General features: G+C 44.0%; 1 protein-coding gene across 2 annotated transcripts in view; it reads left to right on the top strand.

Moving 5' to 3' along the window:
- The window catches only part of ELOVL5 (ELOVL fatty acid elongase 5), a 45,572-nt gene extending 27,076 nt beyond the window's left edge, over window positions 1-18,496 (top strand). For both annotated transcript variants that reach the window (XM_040428565.1, XM_040428566.1), the window contains exons 5-8: window positions 8,875-9,046; window positions 12,674-12,798; window positions 15,064-15,198; window positions 16,146-18,496. In XM_040428565.1, the coding sequence (XP_040284499.1) occupies window positions 8,875-9,046; window positions 12,674-12,798; window positions 15,064-15,198; window positions 16,146-16,274 (561 nt within the window). In that variant the 3' untranslated portion in view covers window positions 16,275-18,496. The remainder of the gene's footprint in view (window positions 1-8,874; window positions 9,047-12,673; window positions 12,799-15,063; window positions 15,199-16,145) is intronic.
- Window positions 18,497-27,591: the final 9,095 nt, after the last annotated feature.

The following is a 27,591-nucleotide window of genomic DNA, read 5'->3' as shown; positions in this document are numbered from 1 at the left end:
CTGCCGGTTAAGGAATAATCTGAATACTGATGTGGCCGGTGTATTGGGAGATCTGTGGATGGCCCTGTTATGGGGAGGGGGGGGGATCTGTGGATAGCACTATTATGGGGAGGGGGATCTGTGGAGACACTGTCATGGGGGAGATCTGTGGCTGACACATATAGCATAAGATACTATATAGTGTCATCCATAGATTCCCCCCCCCCCCCTTCCCATAGTAGTGTCATCCACAGATCCCCCTCCCATAAGGCCTAGTTCACATGACCGTATGGCTTTTATTGTTTTTTTTTGGGTTCGTTTTTCACGGATCCGTTGTTCCGTTTTTGAGTTCCGTTGTGTTTCCTTTCCGTTTTTCCGTTCCGTTTTTCCGTATGGCATATACAGTATACAGTAATTACATAGAAAAAATTGGGCTGGCCATAACATTTTCAATAGATGGTTCAGAAAAAACGGAACGGAAACAGAAGACATACGGATGCATTTCCGTATGTGCTCCGTTTTTTTTGCGGACCCATTGACTTGAATGGAGCCACGACCCGTGATTTATGGGCAAATATAGGACAAGCTCTATCTTTCAACGGAACGGAAATACGGAATGCATACGGAACACATTCCGTTTTTTTTGCGGAACCATTGAAATGAATGGTTCCGTATACGGACCACAAAAAAACGGCCCGTACACCCGCAAAAAAAAACGTTCATGTGAACTAGGCCTAACTGTGTGTCATCCACAGATCCCCCTCCCATAACTGTGTGTCATCCACAGATCCCCCTCCCATAACTGTGTGTGTGTCATCCACAGATCCCCCTCCCCATAACTGTGTGTCATCCACAGATCCCCCTCCCCATAACTGTGTGTCATCCACAGATCCCCCTCCCCATAACTGTGTGTCATCCACAGATCCCCCTCCCCATAACTGTGTGTCATCCACAGATCCCCCTCCCCATAACTGTGTGTCATCCACAGATCCCCCTCCCCACATCTGTGTGTCATCCACAGATCCCCCTCCCCATAACTGTGTGTCATCCACAGATCCCCCTCCCCATAACTGTGTGTCATCCACAGATCCCCCTCCCCATAACTGTGTGTCATCCACAGATCCCCCTCCCCATAACGGTGTGTCATCCACAGATCCCCCTCCCCATAACGGTGTGTCATCCACAGATCCCCCTCCCCATAATGGTGTGTCATCCACAGATCCCCCTCCCCATAACGGTGTGTCATCCACAGATCCCCCCCCCCCTCCCCATAACGGTGTGTCATCCACAGATCCCCCCCCCCTCCCCATAACCGTGTGTCATCCACAGATCCCCCCCCCTCCCCATAACGGTGTGTCATCCACAGATCCCCATAACTTGTCTTTTTTACATTGTAATGCAACATTTTAATAATTATCTAACTCCTAAATTTGTATTAATATGGCCTTTGAACATAATTTTTCAAGTAAAATCATATAAAAACGCAAAATACAAATGCAATAGCACTCTGCAACCAGCATTCTGCCCTGCCTCTATGCTGGATGAGGCATTGGTGTACATTTTGGCCAAAGCGTAATAAGCCACTTTTACGCTTTGGCCAAAATGTACACCAATGCCTCATCCAGCATAGAGGCAGGGCAGAATGCTGGTTGCAGAGTGCTATTGCATTTGTATTTTGCGTTTTTATATGTATTTTACTTGAAAAATTATGTTCAAAGGCCATATTAATACTGGATTGTGCTGACCCTCTTTTTTTTTTTTTGTCATCTTGCTGTTTTTTCCGATTAATCGTTGAAATTATCAACAACTAATCGATTATCCTAATAATCTCTGCTCATCTGTAGGCTCTTAGCGAATCAGTGTCATAGAGTTAAGCCTCATTCACACGTCAGTGTTTCACGGACGTGTGCTGTATGTGTTCTCCACGGACAGCACATGTCCACATTAATTTTAATGTGTGTATTCAGACATCAGTGTTTTAGGATGCATGCTCTATTTTGTCTGTTCACGGATGCATCACGTCCATTATAGTCTATGGGTCCATGGATGCAACACGGATGCCATCCGTGTTGCATCCGTATTTCACAGATTCTTAAGAAAAGATGCTTTGAAAATTATTTTTCAGTGTCAGTGAAACACGGACAGCAAAAAAGGGACACACGGATTAAACCTGGATGCTTCACGGGTGCATCACTGACCACCTGCTTTTGGATGTGTGAATGAGGCTTTATAATGATTCGCAGGCAGCGATTATCTGACACTGCACTTTCTTCCCAGACCGTTCAGCTGATGCCCATAGCAAGGTCTGCAGATGTCCTCCATGACCTGTATATTCAGTGATTGGAGAAATCGGTACATAGAACAAAAAAAATCCCACTTTTCTTGGTATCTTGTGGTAGGATTAAATAACAGAATACATCATGTTCGCTGTGTACCGATTATGTCTACAAGAGTCCTAGACTGTATGGGACTAAGGTGTGACAAGTTCAGGGTGGGAGCACAGACGTGCAGATTGCCCTTTCCTGTGGATGCCCATTAAGAGTTTGAGCTTTAGTCTTTTTTTAAAGTTCTAGTTTCACTAAAGTTAATCCTTAGATCAGATTCAGAAGGACATTCAGATTTCCGACCACAAAATATGGACGTATGTGGACATCCATATGGCATCGGGTGCATCTGTTTTTTCCAGACCTATTTATTTGGATGAATGAGAACCTTATTTCAAGGTACATGAATTTGATACCGAGACAAATGGCAAATGAGTTTGTTGTCTGGCAACCCATTCTAGTATATCATCAGAGGAGGCTGCAAGAAAAGACAGAAATAACAACAGTGGCTTTTATTGGCTTGTATGGTAAGATTTGGCTTCAGGACCATCTTGGGCATTGGGTTAGAATAGAATATTATAGAATGGTACATACCACGCATTTCTTAGAACAGAAAACCTGAAGTGAGAATGGCACCATTTACTGTGCTGTGCAGGTGCAGTCTGGTTTGCACACAGATGGAAAGTTGTATCACTTCAGCAAATAGCATTGATCATGTAGAGAAAGTTAATAGAAGGCACTTACTAATGTACTGTGATTGTCCATATTGCTTCCTTTGCTGGCTTCATTGATCTTTCTATCACATTATACACTGCTTGTATCCAGTGGTTACGGTCACCTCGGCAGCACAAATATGAGGTGACTGGAACAGACTTTGCTGTACATGCTTGCCTATGTGCGGTCCTGACCACCAGAGAGGCCAGTCTGCAAGTACGACCACCGCTGCTGGATGCAGGGTGGTCGTAACCATGGAAATGAGCAGTGTATAATGTGATGGAAAAATAAATCAAGCCAGCAAAGGATGGACAATCACAACTTTGTCTACGTGATAAATGCCATTTGCTAAAGACAACCCCTTTAAGGCCCCTTTACACTTCCCAGTGGAGCAGGAGATTGTCAGGAAGGAGGCGTTTCTTCCTGACAATTGCCTGCTAGTCAGTGGAGGTGAAGAGCTGCATTTACATTCAGCGATCCCCTCCACTGTATGGCTACTGCCATCACTCATCCCTATGCGGATTGTTTCTCGGCAGCACGATCTACTGGCCAGAAACATTGATTTAAATGTCCACATGAATGGTTGTTTCACCCAATGAACGAGCTTTTAGTCTTATTATTTTCAGGCCCATATAAAATAAAAAATAATAAACATTTGCTGACATGCAATTTAAAAACCAATGGGGAATTGTGCCAACTGAATTGACGTAATCATCTGTCGACACTGAACTTCTTTCAAGGTACATGAATTTGACACCGAGCCAAAGAGCCAATTACTTTGTTGTCTGGCAACCCATACTAGTGTCATCAGAGGGGGTTGCAAGAAAAAACGAATTAAAGCAGAATGGCTTTTATTGGGTTGTATAGTAAGATTTGGCTTCAGAACAGATTTAGGCATTGGGTTAGAATATTATATTTCTCCCCTAGCAGTAAATTGTTAATATATGGGGATCTTACATTAAAATTTTCCTTCTATAGAGGCAGGGGTGCCCCTTATCCCCCTTTTTTTTTTGTCCTGGCTATCAAGGCTCTGGCAATGAAACTCAGCCAGGTCAGTCATGATTCGGGTATAACTATTGGATCAAGGGGAGACAGAATGAGGTTATGTACTGACAATATGGGCATCTTACTTTCCCGATCTAATTCTCTTCCACATTCCATTTGCCTTGTCAATGACATTTGGGACTCGGCGTTAACTTGGATTGAGGATGGTGGTTTCTGAATTTAACCTTTTTGCTGCTAGGGTTGTTTGGACATTTTGCACCTATGGTAGTCGGGACAACTTTTGCAGTTTTGACTTGTACAAATAAACCCTAAATCACTAAATAAATAAAATCCTACTAATCCCCATACATTACCTGAAAGTAGACACCCAGCACATGTCAGAATGCCAGACACTCAGTGCATTATCCACACAGACCCTGTCAGGCAATTTTGTGTTAAAATGTCATTTTTCATAGAAAAGTATACAAAAGTTGATGGAAGAGGTTAAAAATGTGACCCAAGGAGAAAGTTATATGAACCACACCTCTTAAAAACCAAAGTTCAACATGTGCAGAGTTCATACATGCCATATATGCCTAGATTTGCTTGTACTTATCTTCAAAAAATCACCAGAACTGAAAAGACCAACATTTTAAAAAATAACAACTTGTAAAACAGTGATTACAGTCCTTGTAAAAGTGACCCGCCCCACGCCACTAACTGTTAATAAATGACCCCTTCATGTCTACTCTTCTTGCATTGTCAGTGCCTTTTCCTCCAGAAGTCTGCCTTATTGGCAGAAGGATGGTCACATCATATGAGGATATTCTTAGGAAGAACCTTATTGCTTGCATGTTGGTGTAAGCTACAGGTTAACCAGGTCCTTCCATGAAGAGCTAATTTATAAACGCAGACAGTGTCCGAATAAAACTCGGCAAGTCTGGGGAATATGGTGCAACTCTCCTGTGATTCACTGACCAAAGGAACGTTGAGAAGGAAATAGTAAAACGACGTCTTTATTGAAACTTGATTAAAATGTGAACTTGGAGGGAAACTCTTCCCTAATTAAAAACCTCCCAATTGACAAACCATTATCCACACTGATACAGGCGGCAGGTAACACGGCACCAGCTGGTCTAATGCGATTGCGCAAGATCCAGCCTGCCCTGTCGCTCAGGTGTGAACACAAGTCAATTTCAAGGGTTAATACATTTCTAGGGCAAGTAAATTACTGCACTGCCGGATAGTTGAGCATTGGCATTCTTTGCCGTATACACCCGCCTTGTTTGCACAAGAGTGGTTCAATACCGCTCAGGATCATAGAGCAGTGTTTACTGCCTAGTGTCATACTGTTGTGGGATGTATTCGTGAGCCAACACACGGTTGTAGTTGGTTCCACTTGCGTGGTTTCCCAAATTGACTTGTGTTCACACCTGAGCGACAGGGCAGGCTGGGTCTTGCGCAATTGCATTACACCAGCTGGTGCCGTGTTACCTGCCGCCTGTATCGGTGTGGACATAGGTTTGTCAATTGGGAGGTTTTTAATTAGGTAAGAGTTTCCCTCCTGTTCACATTTTAATCAAGTTTCAATAAAGACGTAGTTTTACTATTTCCTTCACAACGTTCCTTTGGTCAGTGAATCATATTTGAAAAGGGTGGAACGTAAGCCACTAATTGTCAATGAATGGTGCAACTCTGCCTTAACTTATTACATCACCCGAGAATGCGTGCTTACTTAATAGATGAGTGCAGGCTGTGTGTCTTTATAGGTTCTTTGGATTAATCATGTGCATCATCCTTCTTGGTCTGGGACCATGCCCTATGTTCCCGCTTAACCTACATACATATGGATTTCTGGTCAGCTTTTGTTAATTGCCTGTCCTGTCATGACTGCTTTAAGGAGTATTTCCGACAGGTCCCATACAGATAAATAGAGTGGAAGTGCGCACACTTAAGGTGCCCAAGGGGAGGTCCGTTAATACAGGGTGCCCGGCCGCACCCCTAGCCGTCCGGTGCTCAGCGCCGCCTTCCCTAGCGTAGCGCCGCCTCCGCAATCCTACCCGTTGCTCTGCCAGATCCCGCGCCTGCGCACTAGGCTCAGCCTGATGCGCCGCGGACTCCTGGCAGCGACTTCGTTGAGCGACTTCGTATTAACGGACCTCCCCTTGGGCACCTTAAGTGAGTGATTGACAGGTTATAAAAATCTGTTTTTGTGCAAATAGAGCCACAGTGAGGTTTAATAAGGCCAGCTTAGGATTATTATTATTACTCCGGACATGAGCATATGTTTAAGTTATAGGGGTAAAATCTCATGACAGAATCCCTTTAACCTGACGCTACATTAATTTAAGGGGATGGACCTGCAAGGTGTGGGGGTCCCAGCAGTAGGAACCCCACCTGTCTAATAGTTATCCCCTATCCTGTGAATAGGGGATAACTTCAAATTTGGGCTCATGCAACGGCCATTGCTCTGCCATTCCTTGCATTGGAGACTGCAATTTGCGGTCCCCAATGCACGGGTAACATTCGTGCAGTTTCCACAGATGGATGCAGACCTATTCAACTTGAATGGGTCTGTGATCCGTCTGTACCACAAAAAACCTTTCTGATTGCGGACCCATTTAAGTGAATTGGTCCGTGATGCGGGGTTGATATGGCTGGTGCCCGTATATTTCGGACCCGTTGTTTGGGGGCTGCAATACGGGCATGGCCGGGGAACAGCTGTCTGCATGAGCCCTTACTGGGATATCCCTTTAATCATGTATGCTCTTGCATAATGTGTGATGTTTCTAATTGGTGCTGGATTGACACTGTCTGAATGCTTGGATTTCATTCACGGTCCTGCCTGGACATGTATAATTGTAAGTTGTTAGTTCTTCCATTAAACTGAGTTTATAAAAGTAGCATGACTTTTGTTTCCACACCGGTTACTGTAGTGAAGGGAATGATGTGGCATGACCGTTGTAAGTCTGTCATTAAATCTGCTGCAGGCCCCATGCACACGGCTGTATTTTCGGTCCACATCCGATCTGCATTTTTTTGTGGATTGGATAGGGATCCCTTCAGTTAAATGCCAACAGCAGATCATGTGCTGTCCACATCCATTGTCCATTTTGTCGTCCCACAAACAAAACAACAGAACATGTCCTATTCTTGTCTGTTTTGTCGACAATTGGAGATTTCTACAGAAACCTTTTAAAAAATGCCAGCATGCATGGTCGGTGTCCATGTTTTGTGGATCCACAATTTGCTGACTGCAAAACAATTTCCCCCCATACACATTAATGTATATTCATCCAAACCCGCTGTTCTCGCCGGGACCAGCCAACCATCTGATGTGTATGGGGAGCTCCTGACTTTGGGCAGGAAAGGCTCTGGAGAACAGAATCGGCCATCACCAGCGGTGTTCCCCGTCCCCATTGAAAGCACACACACAGCTGAGCATGTATGTATATAGAGGAGTTGGCATTCAGATGACAGCCATTGAAGGAGTTTAGGCATCTTTTTTTTGTCATTTGACAGTCACTTTTATGTAAATTGATGCAACTTTTCTTGACCATAGTGAAGGAAATGATGAGATCTGAAAATCCTACGTATAGCCCCAGCCCTAACGCTCCCACCACCAAACATTTGATAGTTCTGTCCTTGCAGTGAGTGGTCCATTACATTTTTTTGTGCTATCTGGTGGGATGTCTATGAAATCTCCATTCTCAGGGCTATTTGTGCACCAGCATTACAAGGAGCAAAAGACCATAAGTGACTCTTCAGACGTGTCACACTTAGAGCTGTACATCTTCCAAAGCTTAGCATCTGACCATGCTGGGAGTTGTAGTTTCACACCAGCTAAATTGCCAGCAGTTACTGACCTCTGCACTAGGATATGGCATCAGTGAATGGTCGGTGGTGGTCTGACCTATTGGATCCCCATCCCCCAACAATCCTGAAAATGAAGGGGCTGCGGCGCAGGTTTAGTGTTTCCCGCACAGTGGCACACCCAGCTACTGAGCAGGAAACTGCAACATGGCATCATTCATGTGACAAACTCTAGCAATGTAGACATTGAGCCATCACATTGCACATCTTCTTACATAACTTTGTAACTGCCTTTACTCATCACAAGTTTAGAGCGACTAGATGTAGAACAGAGATTGCAAATCAATCGATCAAGAAATTCTGGTCCCCTGCAGAGTCCACGTGGGATCCTTGGTAGCTAGATCCTTAGGGCTCATGCACATGACCGTATTCTCGGTCCACTTCAGTTCGGCATTTACACATTGACCCATTAATTTCTATGGGGCAGCAAATTTAGACAGCACCGTGTGCTGTCCACATCCATGAAGCCGTTCTGTAGATTATAGGACATGTCCCATGCGGAAAGTGGGGGATGCACACGGCCAGTATCTGTGATTTGTGGACTGAAAAACGGCAACAACCGCGCGCAGGAGGCTCCAGTATCTGTCAATAATAGACACTGGCAATATATCTTGGCAGTGAAAATGGACCACGGGCTAATCATTTCTTCTTATTGGCATTTTCCTGTACTTGTGCGTTACAGTCTCAGTCCTGATTTTGTTATCTCCATTCATATACAGAGCTCTGCAGGTTGTGCTCAACACACAAGGTTTATTACCACACTAGTGATAGACATGTCACGTAATGGCGTAGTGGACACCTGAGCTCCCACAATGCTCTGTTACCAGCAGACTAGCAGGGGTCTGCCTTTAGCTTTAGACATGAATATAGAAGAAATCATCATGTATTAGCCTTGGAAAAATGTGCAGATTGCAAGGAAACTTTAATGCTTTTAGTCATTTAAACATTTTTTGTGCATGTACAATTTATATGTTATGTATTTGTCCGTTCTTCCTGACAGATAACTCGTGTCCTCTGGTGGTACTACTTTTCCAAGCTCATTGAGTTCATGGACACTTTCTTTTTCATACTGCGCAAGAACAACCACCAGATCACCGTCCTGCATGTCTATCACCATGCCTCCATGCTTAACATCTGGTGGTTTGTCATGAACTGGGTCCCGTGTGGACACTGTGAGTACTAACAGTCCTCCTTCTTGAATGAGATGGGCGCCATTACCAAATCTGTGTGTGAGATTGATTTAAATGCCCTTCACACAAGGCAATAAAAGTCCTGGATAATGGATTGACTAAGGGCTCTTTCACACCTGCGTTCTTTTCTTCCGGCATAGAGTTCCGTCGTCGGGGCTCTATGCCGGAAGAATCCTGATCAGTTTTATCCTAATGCATTCTGAATGGAGAGAAATCCGTTCAGGATGCATCAGGATGTCTTCAGTTCCGGAACGGAACGTTTTTTGGCCGGAGAAAATACCGCAGCATGCTGCGCTTTTTGCTCCGGCCAAAAATCCTGAAGACTTGCCGCAAGGCCGGATCCGGAATTAATGCCCATTGAAAGGCATTGATCCGGATCCGGCCTTAAGCTAAACGTCGTTTCGGCGCATTGCCGGACCCGACGTTTAGTTTTTTCTGAATGGTTACCATGGCTGCCGGGACGCTAAAGTCCTGGCAGCCATGGTAAAGTGTAGCGGGGGAGCAGTGTACTTACCGTCCGTGCGGCTCCCGGGGCGCTCCAGAGTGACGTCAGGGCGCCCCAATCGCATGGATCATGTGATCGCATGGATCACGTCATCCATGCGCATGGGGCGCTCTGACGTAATTTTGGAGTGCCCCGGGAGCCGCACGGACTGTAAGTATACCGCTCCCCCGCTCCCCACTACTACTATGGCAACCAGGACTTTAATAGCGTCCTGGGTGCCATAGTAACACTGAACGCATTTGAAGACGGCTCCGTCTTCAAATGCTTTCAGTACACTTGCGTTTTTCCGGATCCGGCGTGTAATTCCGGCAAGTGGAGTACACGCCGGATCCGGACAACGCAAGTGTGAAAGAGGCCTAAGGGTACTTTCACACTAGCGTTTTTCTTTTCCGGCATAGAGTTCCGTCACAGGGGCTCTATACCGGAAAAGAACTGATCAGGCATATCCCCATGCATTCTGAATGGAGAGTAATCCGTTCAGGATGCATCAGGATGTCTTCAGTTCAGTCGTTTTGACTGATCAGGCAAAAGATAAAAACCGTAGCATGCTACGGTTTTATCTCCGGCGAAAAAAACTGAAGACTTGCCTGAATGCCAGATCCGCCCTTTTTCCCCATAGGAATGTATTTGTGCCGGATCCGGCATTCAAAATACCGGAATGCCCGATCCGTCGTTCCGGCCTGCGCATGCGCAGACCGGTAAAAATGTGAAAAAAAAAATACTAAACGGATCCGTCTGTCCGCATGACAAGCGGAGAGACTGATTCGTTCTTGCAATGCATTTGTGAGACGGATCCGCATCCGGATCCGTCTCACAAATGGTTCAGTCACATCCAAATCGGCGGATCCGACAACGGAACTGCCCGCCGGATCACACTGCCGCAAGTGTGAAAGTAGCTTTATATGATATGCTATCCAATCGGACCAGCTTAGGGCTTTATCTGTCACTTCTGTATTTTCAACTCAGGGCTGGCTCTAGTTTTTGCTGGTTTGCCTATTCCAACCTCAAGGGTTTCTTCAGCTTTTTAAATGGCAACAAGTAAAATCGGTAGAGGGAAAGTAACTTGTTTCCATTCAGCATGTTTTGTATATTATTTAAATGCTCCTGTCTAAAGATTTTCCATAAAAGCAAAGGCCAAGTTACATGTTACCAGCCGTTCCAACACTCTCCTTTGTAGTAGAAGGCGGGCCAGGGAGCCAGAGACAGAAGGCACATGGGCTACATGTGGCTCCTGAGTCACAGACATCTGAGTAGATCTGCAAATGTGACAGAATTCCTATGCACAGGCCAGGGCGACACATTTATTAAAGGGTCACTGAGTGAGCCATTGAAACATATCAAAAGGTTTGATCGGTGGGGTTCTCAGTGCTCAGACTCCCATCAATCGCCAGGAAGAGGATGCACTTGCACAGCGTTCTGTCTCTCTCCTTTCTGCAGGAGACTGAGAAGAAGTGAGACAGACTCAGTAGAAAGTCCATGGGCCCGCCTCACTTCTGTTTCTTGCAGTGAGGAGAGAAAGTGCACTGTGTGAGCTCTTCTTTCTCCCTTTTCTAGCTATTGAAGGGGGTCTGTCCCGTCCCCCCCCATCAAAATTTTTGGTATGTCTGTCATATTAAGTTTTCTGAAAACTCAGTGACCCTTTAAGTTTTGCAGATACTTTTTTTTTTTTTTTTTGTCTTAGCAGGCAAGGGGATGAAAAGGGTGTGTGGTTTTAGATGCGCCTAAGGCCTCATGCACACGACCGTTGTGTGCATCCGTGGCCGTTGTGCCGTTTTCCGTTTTTTTTTCGCGGACCCATTGACTTTCAATGGGTCCGTGGAAAAATCGGAAAATGCACCATTTTGCAGCCGCATCCGTGATCCATGTTTCCTGTCCGTCAAAAAAATATGACCTGTCCTATTTTTTGGACGGACAACGGTTCACGGACCCATTCAAGTCAATGGGTCCGTGAAAAAACACGGATGCACACAAGATTGGCATTCACTTCGTGAAAATTCAGATCCGACAGTATATTCTAACACAGAGGCGTTCCCATAGTGATGGGGACGCTTCTAGTTAGAATATACTTTGAACTGTGTACATAACTGCCCCCTGCTGCCTGGCAGCACCCGATCTCTTACAGGGGGCTGTGATCCGCACAATTAACCCCTCAGGTGCTGCACCTGAGGGGTTAATTGTGCGGATCATAGCCCCCTGTAAGAGATCATGTGCTGCCAGGCAGGAGGGGGCACACCCCCCTCACTCCCCAGTTTTAAATTCATTGGTGGCCAGTGGGCCCCCCCCTCCCTCCCTTGTTTTTAACACATTGGTAGAATATACTGTCGGATCTGAGTTTCACGATCTAACTCCAATCCGATTGTATATTCTAACATAGAGGCGTTCCCATAGTGATGGGGACGCTTCAAGTTAAAATATACCATCGGATTGGAGAAAACTCCGATCCGATGGTATAAAAGGGACTCCTGACTTTACATTGAAAGTCAATGGGGGACGGATCCGTTTGCAATTGCACCATATTGTGTCAACGTGAAACGGATCCGTCCCCATTGGCTTGCATTGTAATTCAGGACGGATCCGTTTGGCTCCGCACGGCCAGGCAGACACCAAAACAACTTCATGTCCGTGGATCCTCCAAAAATCAAGGAAGACCCACGGACGAAAAAAACGTTCACGGATCACAGACCTACGGACCCTAAAAAAAAAAAACGGTTGTGTGCATGAGGCCTAATTGTGGCACATTAATAGTAAATCTACCTCCGTGCCGTAGGAAATGATCCACACCTCATAAGGTGAAGCTACTTTTAACACTGGGGAATTAAGTTACTATTCATACTTCTCAGAGTGGCAAACAACTCTGGGAAGTAGGACAGTAAGCCCTTGCTTAGCCTTCAGCTGGTATCATGTATCTCTATTCTATGCAGGGAAATACCAGATTAAAGGGAACCTTCACGTGTAAGAGTAGAGCGCATCAAGGAGAGATTGTCAGAATTGTTGGCCGACCTGTGCCTCACTATGTACTAATGGCTATAGTTACCATAACATTCATTTATATCATGCGTCTTATTGGAATATTTATTATAGAGGTTTTTCTTCTTTTTTTTTAGCCTACTTTGGGGCCACTCTGAATAGCTTTATCCATGTCCTCATGTACTCTTACTACGGACTCTCGGCTGTTCCATCCATGCGACCTTATCTATGGTGGAAGAAATACATCACCCAGTGCCAGCTGGTAAGCTGTCCATTCATTAATTTGTCCCTTGGCAGATTGTACAGACAGCAGGCAGTAGCTGCCATGTAAATGTAACGTTTCGTTCCTTCACTCCCTTTCCCTTATAGAAGGGGGCAAAGACTGATTTTATTTGACGAATCCTGTGCTGCTTTACTAATAGATATCCAAGTGGGCATGCTGAGTGATCCCACATCAACATGAGCCAAGTCTTCTCTATCCATAAGTACTACACAATTAAAGCCTCACTTTCTGTTGGGAGCATTTTTTTACGTGCATACCAACTTCTGTAAGGCGACCATATTTACACACTATAGATGTGTGTTCCAAGATCTAAGATCACACTTGTAACCCCACTGTTCTTTTATATCCAATGATGTGTGATGTTATATAAAAATATCGTCTATCATCTATTTGAGGGGAGATGATTTACATAGTGTAGAAAATGTGCTTCAAACACTGAACAACAACTACGCAATGGACAACTTACAATTTAGGCTACTTTCACATTTGCGCTTTCCCTTTCTGCTATTGAGATCCGTCATAGGATCTAAATAGCGGGGGAAAACGCCTCCGATTTGTAACCATTCATTGTCAGTGGGGACAAAACTGAACAAGAAACTGCGTGCACCAGAATGCATTCTGTTCCGTTTGGTTGCGTCCTCGTCACGGACTGAATAATGCTGCAAGCAGCGTTTTTCTGTCCGCGATGTGGTGCGGAGCAAGACAGATCCGTTTTCTCAGACACAATAGAAAACCGATCTGTCCCCCATTAACTTTTCAGTGGTGTTCATGACTGATCAGTCATGGCTGTTTTAAAGATAATACAACGGGATCCGTTCATAACAGATACAGACGGTTGTATTCTCGTGACTAAAGCGTTTTTGCTGATGTATGACGACTCCAGCTAAACCGCTAGTGTGAAATTAGCCTTAGGCCCCTTGCAGACGAGCGTGTCCAGATAAGGTCCGGATGCATCCCAGTTTTGACTGCGATTGCGTTCCGATGTTCAGTTTTTATCGCGCGGGTGCAATGTGTTTTGCACGCGCGTGATAAAAAAAACTGACTGTGGTACCCAGACCCGAACTTCTTCACAGAAGTTCAAGTTTGGGTTAGTTGTAGTGTAGATTGTATTATTTCCCCTTATAACATGGTAACAAGTAAAATAGGGCTGGAGGGGTTAAAAAAAAAAAAAATTATTATTTTTTTAACTCCCCTTAATCCACTTGTTCGCGCAGCCGGCATCTCTTCTGTCTTGTTCTGTGAGGAATAGGACCTTTGATGACGTCACTACGTTCATCACATGATCCATCAATATGGTGATGGATCATGTGACTGACCATGTGATGAACGCAGTGACGTCATCAAAGGTCCTATTGCTCACAGATGAAGACAGAAGAGAAGTTAAATTATTTTATTTTTTTAACCCCTCCGGGCCTATTGTACTATGCATTCTGTATTTAGAATGCTATTAATTTCCCTTATAACCATGTTATAAGGGAAAATAATAATGATCGCCACCTAGCAACCGTGCGTGAAAATCGCACACCGCATCCGCACTTGCTTGCGGATGCTTACGATTTTCACGCAACCCCATTCATTTCTATGGGGCCTGCGTTACGTGAAAAACGCACAAAGAGGAGCATGCTGCGATTTTCACGCAACGCATAAGTGATGCGTGAAAATCACCGCTCATGTGCACAGCCCCATAGAAATGAATGGGTCCGGATTCAGTGCGGGTGCAATGCGTTCACCTCACGCATTGCACCCGCGCGGAAAATTCGCCCGTTTGAAAGGGGCCTTAGACTGGAATGTTCCTTTAGGCTTCATACACTCTCTGGAGCCATAATCTGACCCTACAGAAGCCTTAATATACCTCTGTTTGGCTCTCTCTTTTCATACAGGGACATGTAGAAATTTCTTTTCTCTGATTCTGCAGGAATCCAAAAAATAGCCGCATAGATACAGCACTGTACAGGACATGATCCAGGGGCTCCATATGCCAGTCTGGTTGCACGGCAGGCAGTTATCACAATTTAGCACTCGTGTTTCCACCACTGCTTACATCTGTCAAACCTATAGTCTATATTTCTTCTTCATAAGATCTTCTATGTATGGGGCAGAATAAGGACTTTCTATTGCTGCTTCTTTACTCTGCAGAGTGTCTTGTGCAGTTTTATGTGGATGTTGCATATCTTAGAAATGACGTGTCTGCATGTCTACAGCATTAAGAAATGAGTGTTTCCTATGTCTTCTCATTCTCTGCAGACCCAGTTCGTCCTTACGATGACTCAGACCAGCTGTGCAATGGTTTGGCCCTGTGCCTTCCCCATGGGATGGCTGTATTTCCAGAACTGCTACATGATCTCCCTTATCATCCTCTTTGGCAATTTCTACGTTCAGGTATGAAGATTTCTACGTGTGCATCCTGATAGCACACACCTCATGTTCTGCCAGCAGGGGACAGTGGTGACTGCGGCCTTCTTTCTGCCACCACTGATTATTACATGGCCTGGACTGACAAACCTTCCCCTGTATAGTTCCTTCTTAGAATTCCTGACCGATGGGACATCAGCTCTCTTCCTAAAATAGACAAGCTGGAGACAGAATGCTATAAATGTTTTGATGTAACTGATGTATTCCCAAGAAGTACTCCCACCAAATCTAGAACATACAAGGGCTATAAAATAGCGTACAGTTTATTTCTTTATAATAATGAACGGCCATTGACCTTGTGCTCTTCTATAGATTTACTTCTTCAAATCCTTCATTCATTTTAAGCTGCATCACATATTACAAGTCTATTCGCTGCCATAATGAAACAAGCAACCAGTGATCACACTGTATAAGCCCAGAAAAGTTCAGATATGCCCCTTTGTCTTGGCTGAACCAGCTAGTCCGTTCAAGGCTTCATGCGTGTGCCAATATTACAGACCTGTGCAGAACAGTAATAAGGCGCCCATAGCCTGTAGTGGGCTAATAGGAGTGATCAGAGAATACAGAGGACTCCTATTTCTGAGATCCCACCAATCTTAGCAGTGATTGACAGGTTTCTGCGCGTGATGCTGATAGGCGCAGGAGACCACTACCCTCATCAGAGTCCAGTGTATTCTTTAATTGCGCTTTAGTAATAATGCGGTGTGTCTCTGGGAACTACAGCAGACCTGATTTAATTAGAATTGACTCCCCAACTGTTCAGACCCTTTGGTTGTGTATTAAAGTAAAACCAGAGGTCTGCTAGGCATTGCCATCTTTATCCATCTGAGCGGGCCTGGATATACCGACCACTTTTCTGCTAATAAGTGAAACTGCACCGAGAAGTGACATGACATTTTACCATTTCCTTACAGACATACAAGAAAGCCTCTTCCCGAAGGAAAGATTACCAGAATGGCTCAGTGACTGCGGTGAATGGACACACAAACGGCTTTTCATCCCTGGAGAACAATGTCAAGCAGCGTAGACAAAGAAAGGATTGAGCGGCAAGAAACCAGCCAGCAGTTCACTATGCCAGATGATATCAGATCTGAATCTGTGCACTGACACCATTGCAGCTACTGTAAATGATTCCTAGTTATATAATGTGATTAATGTAGATCTTAACAAATTCCACCCTTCATTAAAATGCTGAAGACACATTTATAATGGCTCACAAAATTAGCAGCAGTTATTGCTTAGTCCTGCCTTCTACAGCAACAGATGCTGAACTGCAAGTCTCAGAGTGCCATAAAAGTAGCTTGAGCGAGACGTACAAGCCTCTGCCACCCAATCAGATCCACATTTACCGTGATGCTGGCTGGGACTTGTGAGGATCAGCATCTGTAGATCTACAGGTGGGTCACATCTGTTCTAGACAGTAGTGCACTATTGCCCATTGCCTTTAACGCATTATCCAAAATGGAAATGTGTGAAGGGAGGCATTGCCATTAGAACCTGTGGGAAGGTCTCAACATATTTTATATATTTTAGATACACAATTATAATCCATCCATATTTTAATGTTTTTGGAAAGGCAACACCCTATAGCCTGCAGTTTTGTAGACATGTCATTGAAGAGATGGGTAAGAATTTCATACCAGGCTATCTCAGGGCTATGTAATATCTCCTGGGTAGAATACTCTGGGTAGGAGTCACCATGACACATGATCAAGGGCACATCAACTCAGACAGTAATGAGTTAACTAGCTGCTTTTGTCATAGCACCACATAAATAGCCCTGAGCAGTGACCACCCTGACATTGACTGGGACCAGCCATTCTGTTACTGTGCGCACATGCCTTTTCTGTAGACTGTGGATATATATTAAAAAAAAAAGTATTATTGTAGTATATTACACTGCTGTTGCCTTACTAGTTTCATATTATATTTCTAAGTACCAGGAGGTAGATTTCATTTTCTAATACAAGATACCTGTGTGTTTGTAGTAGCCATTTGTAGTGTGGCGCGACATGCCTTAATAAAATAGCATTTAGATAAATAGGCCCATAGCTTCTTACCAGTTAGAAAAGGCTTAAAAGAAAAAAAATTGACAACTCGTCTTTTTAGTAGATAGTTATATTTTTAGAATGTATTTGTATCATATTAGTAGTGAAATTTTCTTGATCTTACACACACAGTAGAGACTGGTGACGTCACTGAGAGATCGGGGTGTCACTAGTGGTTTGAGTCTGCGGCCATCGTGTGTGTGCATATGAAGGAGATGGGTGCCGTTTTAAGTGTTGGATGCCTGCAAAAAACAATTCACCTTTCCTGGTTTAAATTGTTATTATTTTTTTACAGTTTATTTGGTATTGTGGATGTGACTGCAGCCCTGAAAGAATCAATCTGACATTATTTTATCACGATTTTGCATATTGTTCATTTTGTGCTTAAGCTGACTGTGTAACGCAAAGAATTTGCACTCAAGGGAAACTTCTGGCTTGAACAATACAGGTATATATTAAGGTGCTCAAATGTCTATTGGTTATATTGGACACTCGATGGCAAAATGTCGATCTGCAACAAATAATTTAGCGTTTTCAAGTTTGTAATGTCAGCAGATGGACTGTGCACTAAATGCCCTTCAGAAGACTTCTGCCTGGCTCCAGTGATAAACATGTACGGTATTTCATAGCACTGCTGCCTCCCTGAGACTATTTTAGGTACTGCAAATGGACATTAGTTCTTCATGAACATAGAACCTGTTATGTCTGTTTTGTAATAGTGTTCAAGTGCCGTGTAGCTATTACTGAAGCAGCATTCTAAGGCAAATGAATTTCCAGATTGCAGTATATTTATGAAAAAGACAGGAAGTAGAGAATTTAGAAAAAAAAGGCATTACTTCATACTTCACTGATGTCAAACATTCCTAGGCTGCCTTCTTGTGTGTGAGTACATCAAGCATAATAGCCACCTTCTCTGTTTAGGTTACAGATGCATTTCAAACCCCCCATGTTGCCTTCCAATTTTAGCTGTATGTATTGACTTGATTTTTTATTTTTTTTTACAACTCAATCAAATGTGGGGCAACAGAACATTAAATGTCATAGTTTCTGCAGTGAGAAAGTTAGTCATAATAATGCCAAGAAAATTGTATGAACATATGTGGGCTTTTTGTTTCCTTAGTTTCGTAACGATCAGCACTGGCAATGTCATTTCAACTCATTTATATAGTAATACACGTCAAATGTTTCTGTTAATATATTAAAACATTAAAAGTTGTGATCTCATGGTAATGGTCATTTTTTTTTTTAAATCATAGGGGAGTTAGACAGAAGCAAGACCTTTTAAAGGGTTGTCTGAGTATTTTTTTTGTTCTTTGTATGTTTCTAACTAATCAAATGTAACAGCTTTATCATGCACTTACTGCATCTGTAGTTGCTCCTTTCTCAGATTTCACTGAGGGTCACATGACCTGTGATGTCAGCCTCGCTCCCTTCTCTGATGTTTTGTGCACAAGCCTGAGAGCAGATATTAGTCTGTACACAAGATGTCACTGCACGGGCTGAGCTGCTGCTCTCTGCCCTGTGTCTCCCTCCCACTGGATACTTCAGGAAGATTAACCTTTTCAGGAGCACAGACTCAGGGCTGAAGGCTTTACCGTGTAGGTGCAGGCAGTGAGGAGACAAATGCTGGGCACAGAGGAGTTCTGCAGAGCATTGCACAAGAACAGGTAGGGGGAAGATCCTGTGTGTATCAGCACTGTCATTGTACAGCTGGGATTTGTAGTCCTACACATACAACATGCTGCTGAGTATCCCGGCAGTCAGACATGTTACTCAGGGCAGACTTATTCACTCCCTTTGCAGTGCAGGGGGAGGGGCAGAGGTTGTTGTTGTTGTTGCTGCATGTAAACAAAGGGCCAGAAGAGAACCAGGGAAATGAGGAAATATATACACTCACCTAAAGAATTATTAGGAACACCATACTAATACGGTGTTGGACCCCCTTTTGCCTTCAGAACTGCCTTAATTCTACGTTGGCATTGATTCAACAAGGTGCTGATAGCATTCTTTAGAAATGTTGGCCCATATTGATAGGATAGCATCTTGCAGTTGATGGAGATTTGAGGGATGCACATCCAGGGCACGAAGCTCCCGTTCCACCACATCCCAAAGATGCTCTATTGGGTTGAGATCTGGTGACTGTGGGGGCCATTTTAGTACAGTGAACTCATTGTCATGTTCAAGAAACCAATTTGAAATGATTCGAGCTTTGTGACATGGTGCATTATCCTGCTGGAAGTAGCCATCAGAGGATGGATACATGTTCTCATTCTGTTTACGCCAAATTCGGACTCTACCATTTGAATGTCTCAACAGAACTCGAGACTCATCAGACCAGGCAACATTTTTCCAGCCTTCAACAGTCCAATTTTGGTGAGCTCGTGCAAATTGTAGCCTCTTTTTCCTATTTGTAGTGGAGATGAGTGGTACCCGGTGGGGTCTTCTGCTGTTGTAGCCCATCCGCCTCAAGGTTGTGCGTGTTGTGGCTTCACAAATGCTTTGCTGCATACCTCGGTTGTAACGAGTGGTTATTTCAGTCAACGTTGCTCTTCTATCAGCTTGAATCAGTCAGCCCATTCTCCTCTGACCTCTAGCATCCACAAGGCATTTTTGCCCACAGGACTGCCGCATACTGGATGTTTTTCCCTTTTCACACCATTCTTTGTAAACCCTAGAAATGGTTGTGCGTGAAAATCCCAGTAACTGAGCAGATTGTGAAATACTCAGACCGGCCCGTCTGGCACCAACAACCATGCCACGCTCAAAATTGCTCACCTTTCTTTACCATTCTGACATTCAGTTTGGAGTTCAGGAGATTGTCTTGACCAGGACCACACCCCTAAATGCATTGAAGCAACTGCCATGTGATTGGTTGACTAGATAATTGCATTAATGAGAAATAGAACAGGTGTTCCTAATAATTCTTTAGGTGAGTTTGTGTGTGTGTGTGTGTGTGTGTGTATGTATGTATGTATGTATGTATATATATATATATATATATACACTGCTCAAAAAAATAAAGGGAACACTTAAACAACACAATGTAACTCCAAGTCAATCACACTTCTGTGAAATCAAACTGTCCAACACTGACTGACAATCAATTTCACATGCTGTTGTGCAAATGGGATAGACAACAGGTGGAAATTATAGGCAATTAGCAAGACACCTCCAATAAAGGAGTGGTTCTGCAGGTGGTGACCACAGACAACTTCTCAGTTCCTATGCTTCCTGGCTGATGTTTTGGTCACTTTTGAATTCTGGCGGTGCTTTCACTCTAGTGGTAGCATGAGACGGAGTCTACAACCCACACAAGGGGCTCAGGTAGTGCAGCTTATCCAGGATGGCACATCAATGCGAGCTGTGGCAAGAAGGTTTGCTGTGTCTGTCAGCGTAGTGTCTAGAGCATGGAGGCGCTACCAGGAGACAGGCCAGTACATCGGGAGATGAGGCCGTAGGAGGGCAACAACCCAGCAGCAGGACCGCTACCTCCGCCTTTGTGCAAGGAGGAACAGGAGGAGCACTGCCAGAGCCCTGCCAAATGACCTCCAGCAGGCCACAAATGTGCATGTGTCTGCTCAAACGGTCAGAAACAGACTCTATGAGGGCCCGACGTCCACAGGTGGGGGTTGTGCTTACAGCCCAACACTGTGCAGGACGTTTGGCATTTGCCAGAGAACACCAAGATTGGCAAATTCGCCACTGGCGCCCTGTGCTCTTCACAGATGAAAGCAGGTTCACACTGAGCACATGTGACAGACGTGACAGAGTCTTGAGACGCCGTGGAGAATGTTCTGCTGCCTGCAACATCCTCCAGCATGACCGGTTTGGCATTGGGTCAGTAATGGTGTGGGGTGGCATTTCTTTGGAGGGCCGCACAGCCCTCCATGTGCTCGCCAGAGGTAGCCTGACTGCCATTAGGTACCGAGATGAGATCCTCAGACCCCTTGTGAGACCATATGCTGGTGCAGTTGGCCCTGAGTTCCTCCTAATGCAAGACAATGCTAGACCTCATGTGGCTGGAGTGTGTCAGCAGTTCCTGCAAGACGAAGGCATTAATGCTATGGACTGGCCCGCCCGTTCCCCAGACCTGAATCCAATTGAGCACATCTGGGACATCATGTCTCGCTCTATCCACCGGCGTCACGTTACACCACAGACTGTCCAGGAGTTGGCAGATGCTTTAGTCCAGGTCTGGGAGGAGATCCCTCAGGAGACCGTCCGCCACCTCATCAGGAGCATGCACAGGCGTTGTAGGGAGGTCATACAGGCACGTGGAGGCCACACACACTACTGAGCCTCATTTTGACTTGTTTTAAGGACATTACATCAAAGTTGGATCAGCCTGTAGTGTGTTTTTCCACTTTAATTTTGAGTGTGACTCCAAATCCAGACCTCCATGGGTTGAAAAATTTGATTTCCATTTTTTTTTTTTTTTGTGTGATTTTGTTGTCAGCACATTCAACTATGTAAAGAACAAAGTATTTCAGAAGAATATTTAATTCAGATCTAGGATGTGTTATTTTTGTGTTCCCTTTTTATTTTTTTGAGCTGTGTATGTGCGTGTATGTGTGTGTGTGTGTGTGTGTGTGTGTGTGTGTGTATATATATATATATATATATGTGTGTGTATATATATATATATATGTGTGTGTGTGTGTGTGTATATATATATATATATATATATATATATATATATATATAATTTATTTATTTTTTTATATTTGTTTTATACCTAAAACTTGCTTAGCTCAATTACATATTGCTGCCCATCAGATTTACAGTGCTATATATTTTATTTTTTTTCTTTTATAACTCTGACAACCCCTTTTTAAGCACAGTTTTACCTGTTAGAATACATTGCCAAAATAAAGTGGTCAAGTCATCTATTGATCCTTAATCTTGGACAACCCCCAAATGGCGTAAAATTAAAAATGATACTATACTTACCTCTTTCCCAGTGCCGTTCTCTGTGCTGCTGGTCTGGTCCTCCTGCCCATGCTTGTCTTCAGACATGTAGTTGTGCAGTACATGACAGCTGCAGCCAAACACTGGCCTCTGTGATGCACCAAAGAGGCCACTGATTGGCTGTAAGGTCACACAGTATTGATGTGACATACCGCTGCAACCGAGTAAACAAAGCTTGGTCAAGAAAACTGGAGTGGCGGCTGCAGTGCTGGATCTGTTGGGTAATAGCTGCTCAATTCTTTATTATTAGGCTATTCCCCAGCGTTGTCTGCTTTGTTGCTGAAACTGGAAAACCTCTTTAATGACCAACTTCATATTTAATTTTTTTTTTAGAAAAATATGAATAAAACACCTTAACCTTAAAGGGGTATTCAATGTTTTTAATTTTGATGGCCTGTTCTCAGGATAGGCCATCAATATTTGATTGGCAGGAGTCTGCTTCAGAGTAACACTGGCCCCGGAAGTTGGTGCCAGAACTACATAGCTCCATCCATTGTGTAGTGGACAGAGCTGGTAATTGCAGCACTGCTCCCATTCATTTCACCAGTGTCGATCAGATGATGATGGCCTATTCTAAGGATCGGGGTGGGGGGAGGGAAATAAGTGAAGAAACTGTCACTTTAATAACATATATTACAAAGTTCACTATCACTTTTACTGTTGAATTGTGACAATCAAAAGCTTAGGTATATTTTAACTTTCACTGAAAATAAACTAGTAATGCAGTTCCTAAATGGGAACAGCTTGTTTGGTGACATAAAAGCATGTGCCTCATGTCATACACTAAAATCTGTGATGTCATTTAAAATCAAGCTAATTATGTATGTGCTACATACCCTTTTATAATCTTGAACATGGCGGGAAAATCCCATCAGCGGGTCATGATGTCTGTTATGCTAACTTTACAACTGGAGAATATTCTAATTTAATCTTGTGCTGGTTTTGAGTTTCAAATATTACCAACTCTATATTCTTCTCTGTTCAGATCCAAAGTTATATTCTAAATTCTGGTCGCAATCAGATAACACCCCTCTTTCCCCCTTCATCATGGAAGTTATTAAAGGGGTTGTCTCACTTCAGCATGTGGCATTTTTATTGTTTATTATCCATATTGCTTCCTTTGGTGGCTAGACTCCTTTTTCCCTTACATTATACATTTCTCGTTTCCATGGTTACAACCACCCTGCAATCCAGCATCGGTGGCCATGCTTGCACACTAAAGACAAAAGCGCTGGCCTCTCTGGTGGTAGGAACCATAGGAACGCACATAGGCCGGCGGTTTTTCCTATAGTGTGAAAGCATGGCCACCAATCCTGGACTGAAGGGTGGTCGTAACCATGGAAACAATATGTGTATAATGTGATGGAAAAATTAGTCTAGCCAACAAAGGAGACAATATGGACAATCACAATACATTAGTAAGTGCCTTGTGTTAACATCCTCTACGTGATAAATTCCATTTGCTGAAATGAGACAACCCCTTTAAGTTCACATCTTTAAGCCTTCTATTACATGTTAAACAGGTAAAGCAGAAAATGATGTACTGTATATATAATTACTAACAGTGTATCTCGGGTGGGGGTCTGAGAACTTCCAAGGGGCTGCAGTTTTATGTAACTTTTGTAATGGTTGTGTCTCAGATGTGATCTTTTTCAGACTCCTAACCAAGAATATAGTGCTTAATGTGCCCAGGGAGACACGGGTGCTTACTATGTTGTCCTAGCTGGGTGCAGACATATGTACAGGGATTACATCCAGTTTAAAAATGGCTTATTGCATTCATCAGATCCATTTACCCGTATTTTTTCAATAAACTTCGAGTGTCTTCTGTATGCTTTGTGTGAGGGCACATTACAGTAACGTAAAAAGAAATATAACATTTATATAGTTGGGTGTTCCAGGTCTGCTTGACAGGGACTGTAGTGAGCAGCCAGGAGACCCCTGCTCATATATTTGTAAAATCCTTTAAGACATTTGCAGACCTGGGGTACATTTGCAGTACGCAGCCCTGCAGGGTATTGCGATGTGAGGTCACGGTTAGGCTACTTTTACACTTGCGTTCAGAGCGGATCCGTCTGGTGTCTGCACAGACGGATCCGCTCCTATAATGCAAATGTTGGGATCCGTTCAGAACGGATCCGTCTGCATTATAGTTCAGAAAAAATTCTAAGTGTGAAAGTTAGTCAGACGGATCCGTCCAGACTTTACATTGAAAGTCAATAGGGGACGGATCCGTTTGAAATTGCACCATATTGTGTCAACTTCAAACGGATCCGTCCCCATTGACTTACATTGTACGTCTGGATAGATCTGTTTGGCTCCGCACGGCCAGACGGACACCCGAACGCTGCAAGCTGCGTTCGGATGTCCGCCTGCTGAGCGGAACGGAGGCCAAGCGGAGCCATCCTGATGCATTGGGGCTCTACGGATCCGTTCAGGGCCGCTTGTGAGAGCCTTCAAATGGAGCTCACAGCGGAACCCCGAACGCTAGTGTGAAAGTAGCCTAACTTAGGCAAATGAGGGTTGCTATGGGTTACTCACAGTTTGTAGGAAGACCCTGGGCAGGCGTACAGCAGTGATGGAGAGGCTGGCACAGAAGTCCTCTGGGGCACTCTCTGTATATGGGGACCAGGCCTGATGGTGGGTGAGGTGCCCTGGATGTTGCAGATGTTTAATGTGCCTAGGGCAAGGTCCCTTTAAGGTTTGTGACGCCAGTGCCTGTAACTGTGGCACACCGGTTGGTAGTAATAATAAGTGAGGAACACGTTGTTGGGGTGAACCAAACTTTCTTTACGGGAAACAGTTCAACTTTATACAATTTGAATTCAGTTCCACTTTGCAGCAGTAATCAATAGCAGGCTTTACATAAATGGCAGGTAATGTTCTTTGCAAGATACTCAGAGGGTAAAATCATTACTCACAGACCATGCTGCACTATTCCTCAGATATCCTGGCTGTCTGTATCCCAAGGCCCGTATGCCCTAATGCTGGCTTTTATCCTTGGTAGCAATCCTCCTCAGGTAAATATATCCCTTTCTTTAGTTTAATGATCCTTCAGCTTACTTGACTAGCTGGAACACTGGCTCTGCTCTGCTCTGCTTATGGGAACTTGGTTTCTCCCAGGAGGCAACCTCTTCTCTTGGGGTGAATCTTCTGAGCTAACAGGGGCTCAATATCCACAGGCAGGCTGATCTTCACACTCACTAGCCTCCTGGTATCAACTAGAAGCCTGGGCTGTCTAGCTGCATGTCAGGATGTGGCCCTCAGCTTCTCTCTGGCTAAGGTGCACACTCCCTTCTGTCTGTACACAGACTACTGACTACACAAACTAACTCCTCCCTGTCTGGGTCTAAGTATATATACTAGGTGTTCCCTAGCTCCCTCTAGTGCCTAGGATGCTGAACTACACCCTAATAGGCCTGCTACACATGTCACAGGAAAATACACATAAATACATATTAAAATGCATTAAAATGTACTGTGAAATACACTGCCACTGTCCCACAGGAGGTGGAGAACAACGTGGCCCAATTGACCCTTGTGTAGTGCCCACATTTACCTAGTGGGACACTACACATTCACAGTTGTGGTTGCCAGATCTGGCAGGCATTGCTGGATTCTTGCAAGATTAATCCATAAGGTACATGTTCAAAAGCCTTTTGAAGATGTACGTTATGGATACTTTAATAGTGACCAATAAAGATTAAGGTTGAGATTTATCAAAACTGGTGAATAGTAGAACTGGCTTAGTTGGCCATAGCAACCAATCAGATTCCACCTTTCATTTTCCAAATGAGTTCTGAAAAATGAAAGGTGGAATCTGATTGGTTGCTATGGGCAACTCATCCAGTTTTCCTTCACACCAGTTTCGATAAATCTCCCCCTAAGATTTTATGGACATCGTGCTGGATTCATCTTGCACTCCGTTACTGGAGTGTTTTTTCTGTGTACCATCTTGGACCTGGACCAAAGGTGGTGGAGTAGTGAGCTGTATGAGTTTACTTTTCTCTTTTGTTCAGTTTATAATAATGCCGGATTCTGTTGTTCGCCTCTGACTCCCCATTGACTATAATAGGATTCGGCAGTGATCTGGCCACTTTCCGGCATAAATGGCAAGTTTCAAACAGACAAGCATGTGGCTGGTTTTCTTCGTGTGACAGCCGGCATTTATGCGGGTGCAGGCTAGTGGAATAGCCTGCCAACTGAATGAACCCTTACTGCTATTCAAGAGCGATCTGCTCTCTTTATATGGCAAAGGATCTACACGCACTCACGGCAAGCCGTATACTCTAAATATCAAAGGGCAGAGAACACAGCCCAACCTTTATTTAACTAGAATACACTTTGCTCTTATTGTTTCATGATGAATTGATAATAAAGCTTTTCCGTACTGCACTTGCTCAGACTATGTTTCTACATTTATTTCACAATTATTTGATAATAATGTGATAAGCAAATTAGGATTACATAATTCACAGTGAAATAATTGTTTAGAACCCTGTCATTGGCAGACCCAAAATTAGACGTAAGCTTGATGTGCTACAGAAAAAGCTGAAAGAGATGACACACAAAAGAACAATGTGCTTGTTGACGGAAGACTACAGAACTGCTTAGCTTTACTTTTCTTAACCCCTTCATGACTAGGTGATTTTCAATTTTTTTGCTCCCAGCTAGAGATGAGCGAATTTCCGGGAAAAATATTTTTATCTTTTAAATGGTATGGGCATTTTCACATGCGGCAATGCCCATGATGTTTATTTTTTTAAACATTGTTTATGTACCGTATTTTTCGCTTTATAAGACGCACCCCAAGTTTAAGAGGAGGAAAAAAAGAAAAAAATATTTTTTCATCAGACCTCATATCAGATCCTCAGATCAGGCCCCCATAAATATCAGGACATCACATCAGGCCCCCATACCATAACCCCATCCGACCTTATATCGGCCCATCGTGAGACCCCCATCAGACATCAGATTAAAATAAAAACCATTTCTTACCTATCCTGCGCTGCGGCTCCTCTCCACCTCCGGCAGAAGTCGCGCTCCCCTAATTTCCCGGCCTGCGTTGCTCTGTCACCTGACTGCGTGCAGCGTCAGGTCATAGTGCGCGCACTACGTCCTGAAGCTGTTCGCGGTCAGGACAGTGCAGCGCTGGCCCCAGGAATAAAGACCAGGAGGGTTAGGACAAGCGCTTGCAGCGCTTCACTCCCTACTCCTGGCACCTAAAGCATACCAGTGAGCGCTTCAATAATAAAAGCGCTCACTAGTATTCGCTTTATAAGACACACGGCCATTTTTCCCCCACTTTTGGGGGGGGGGAGTGCGTCTTATAAAGCGAAAAATA

This window comes from Bufo bufo, chromosome 4, assembly GCF_905171765.1.
Source record: "Bufo bufo chromosome 4, aBufBuf1.1, whole genome shotgun sequence".
NCBI classification, from domain to species: Eukaryota; Metazoa; Chordata; class Amphibia; order Anura; family Bufonidae; genus Bufo; species Bufo bufo.
This window is presented reverse-complemented; position numbering and strand designations above follow the sequence as displayed.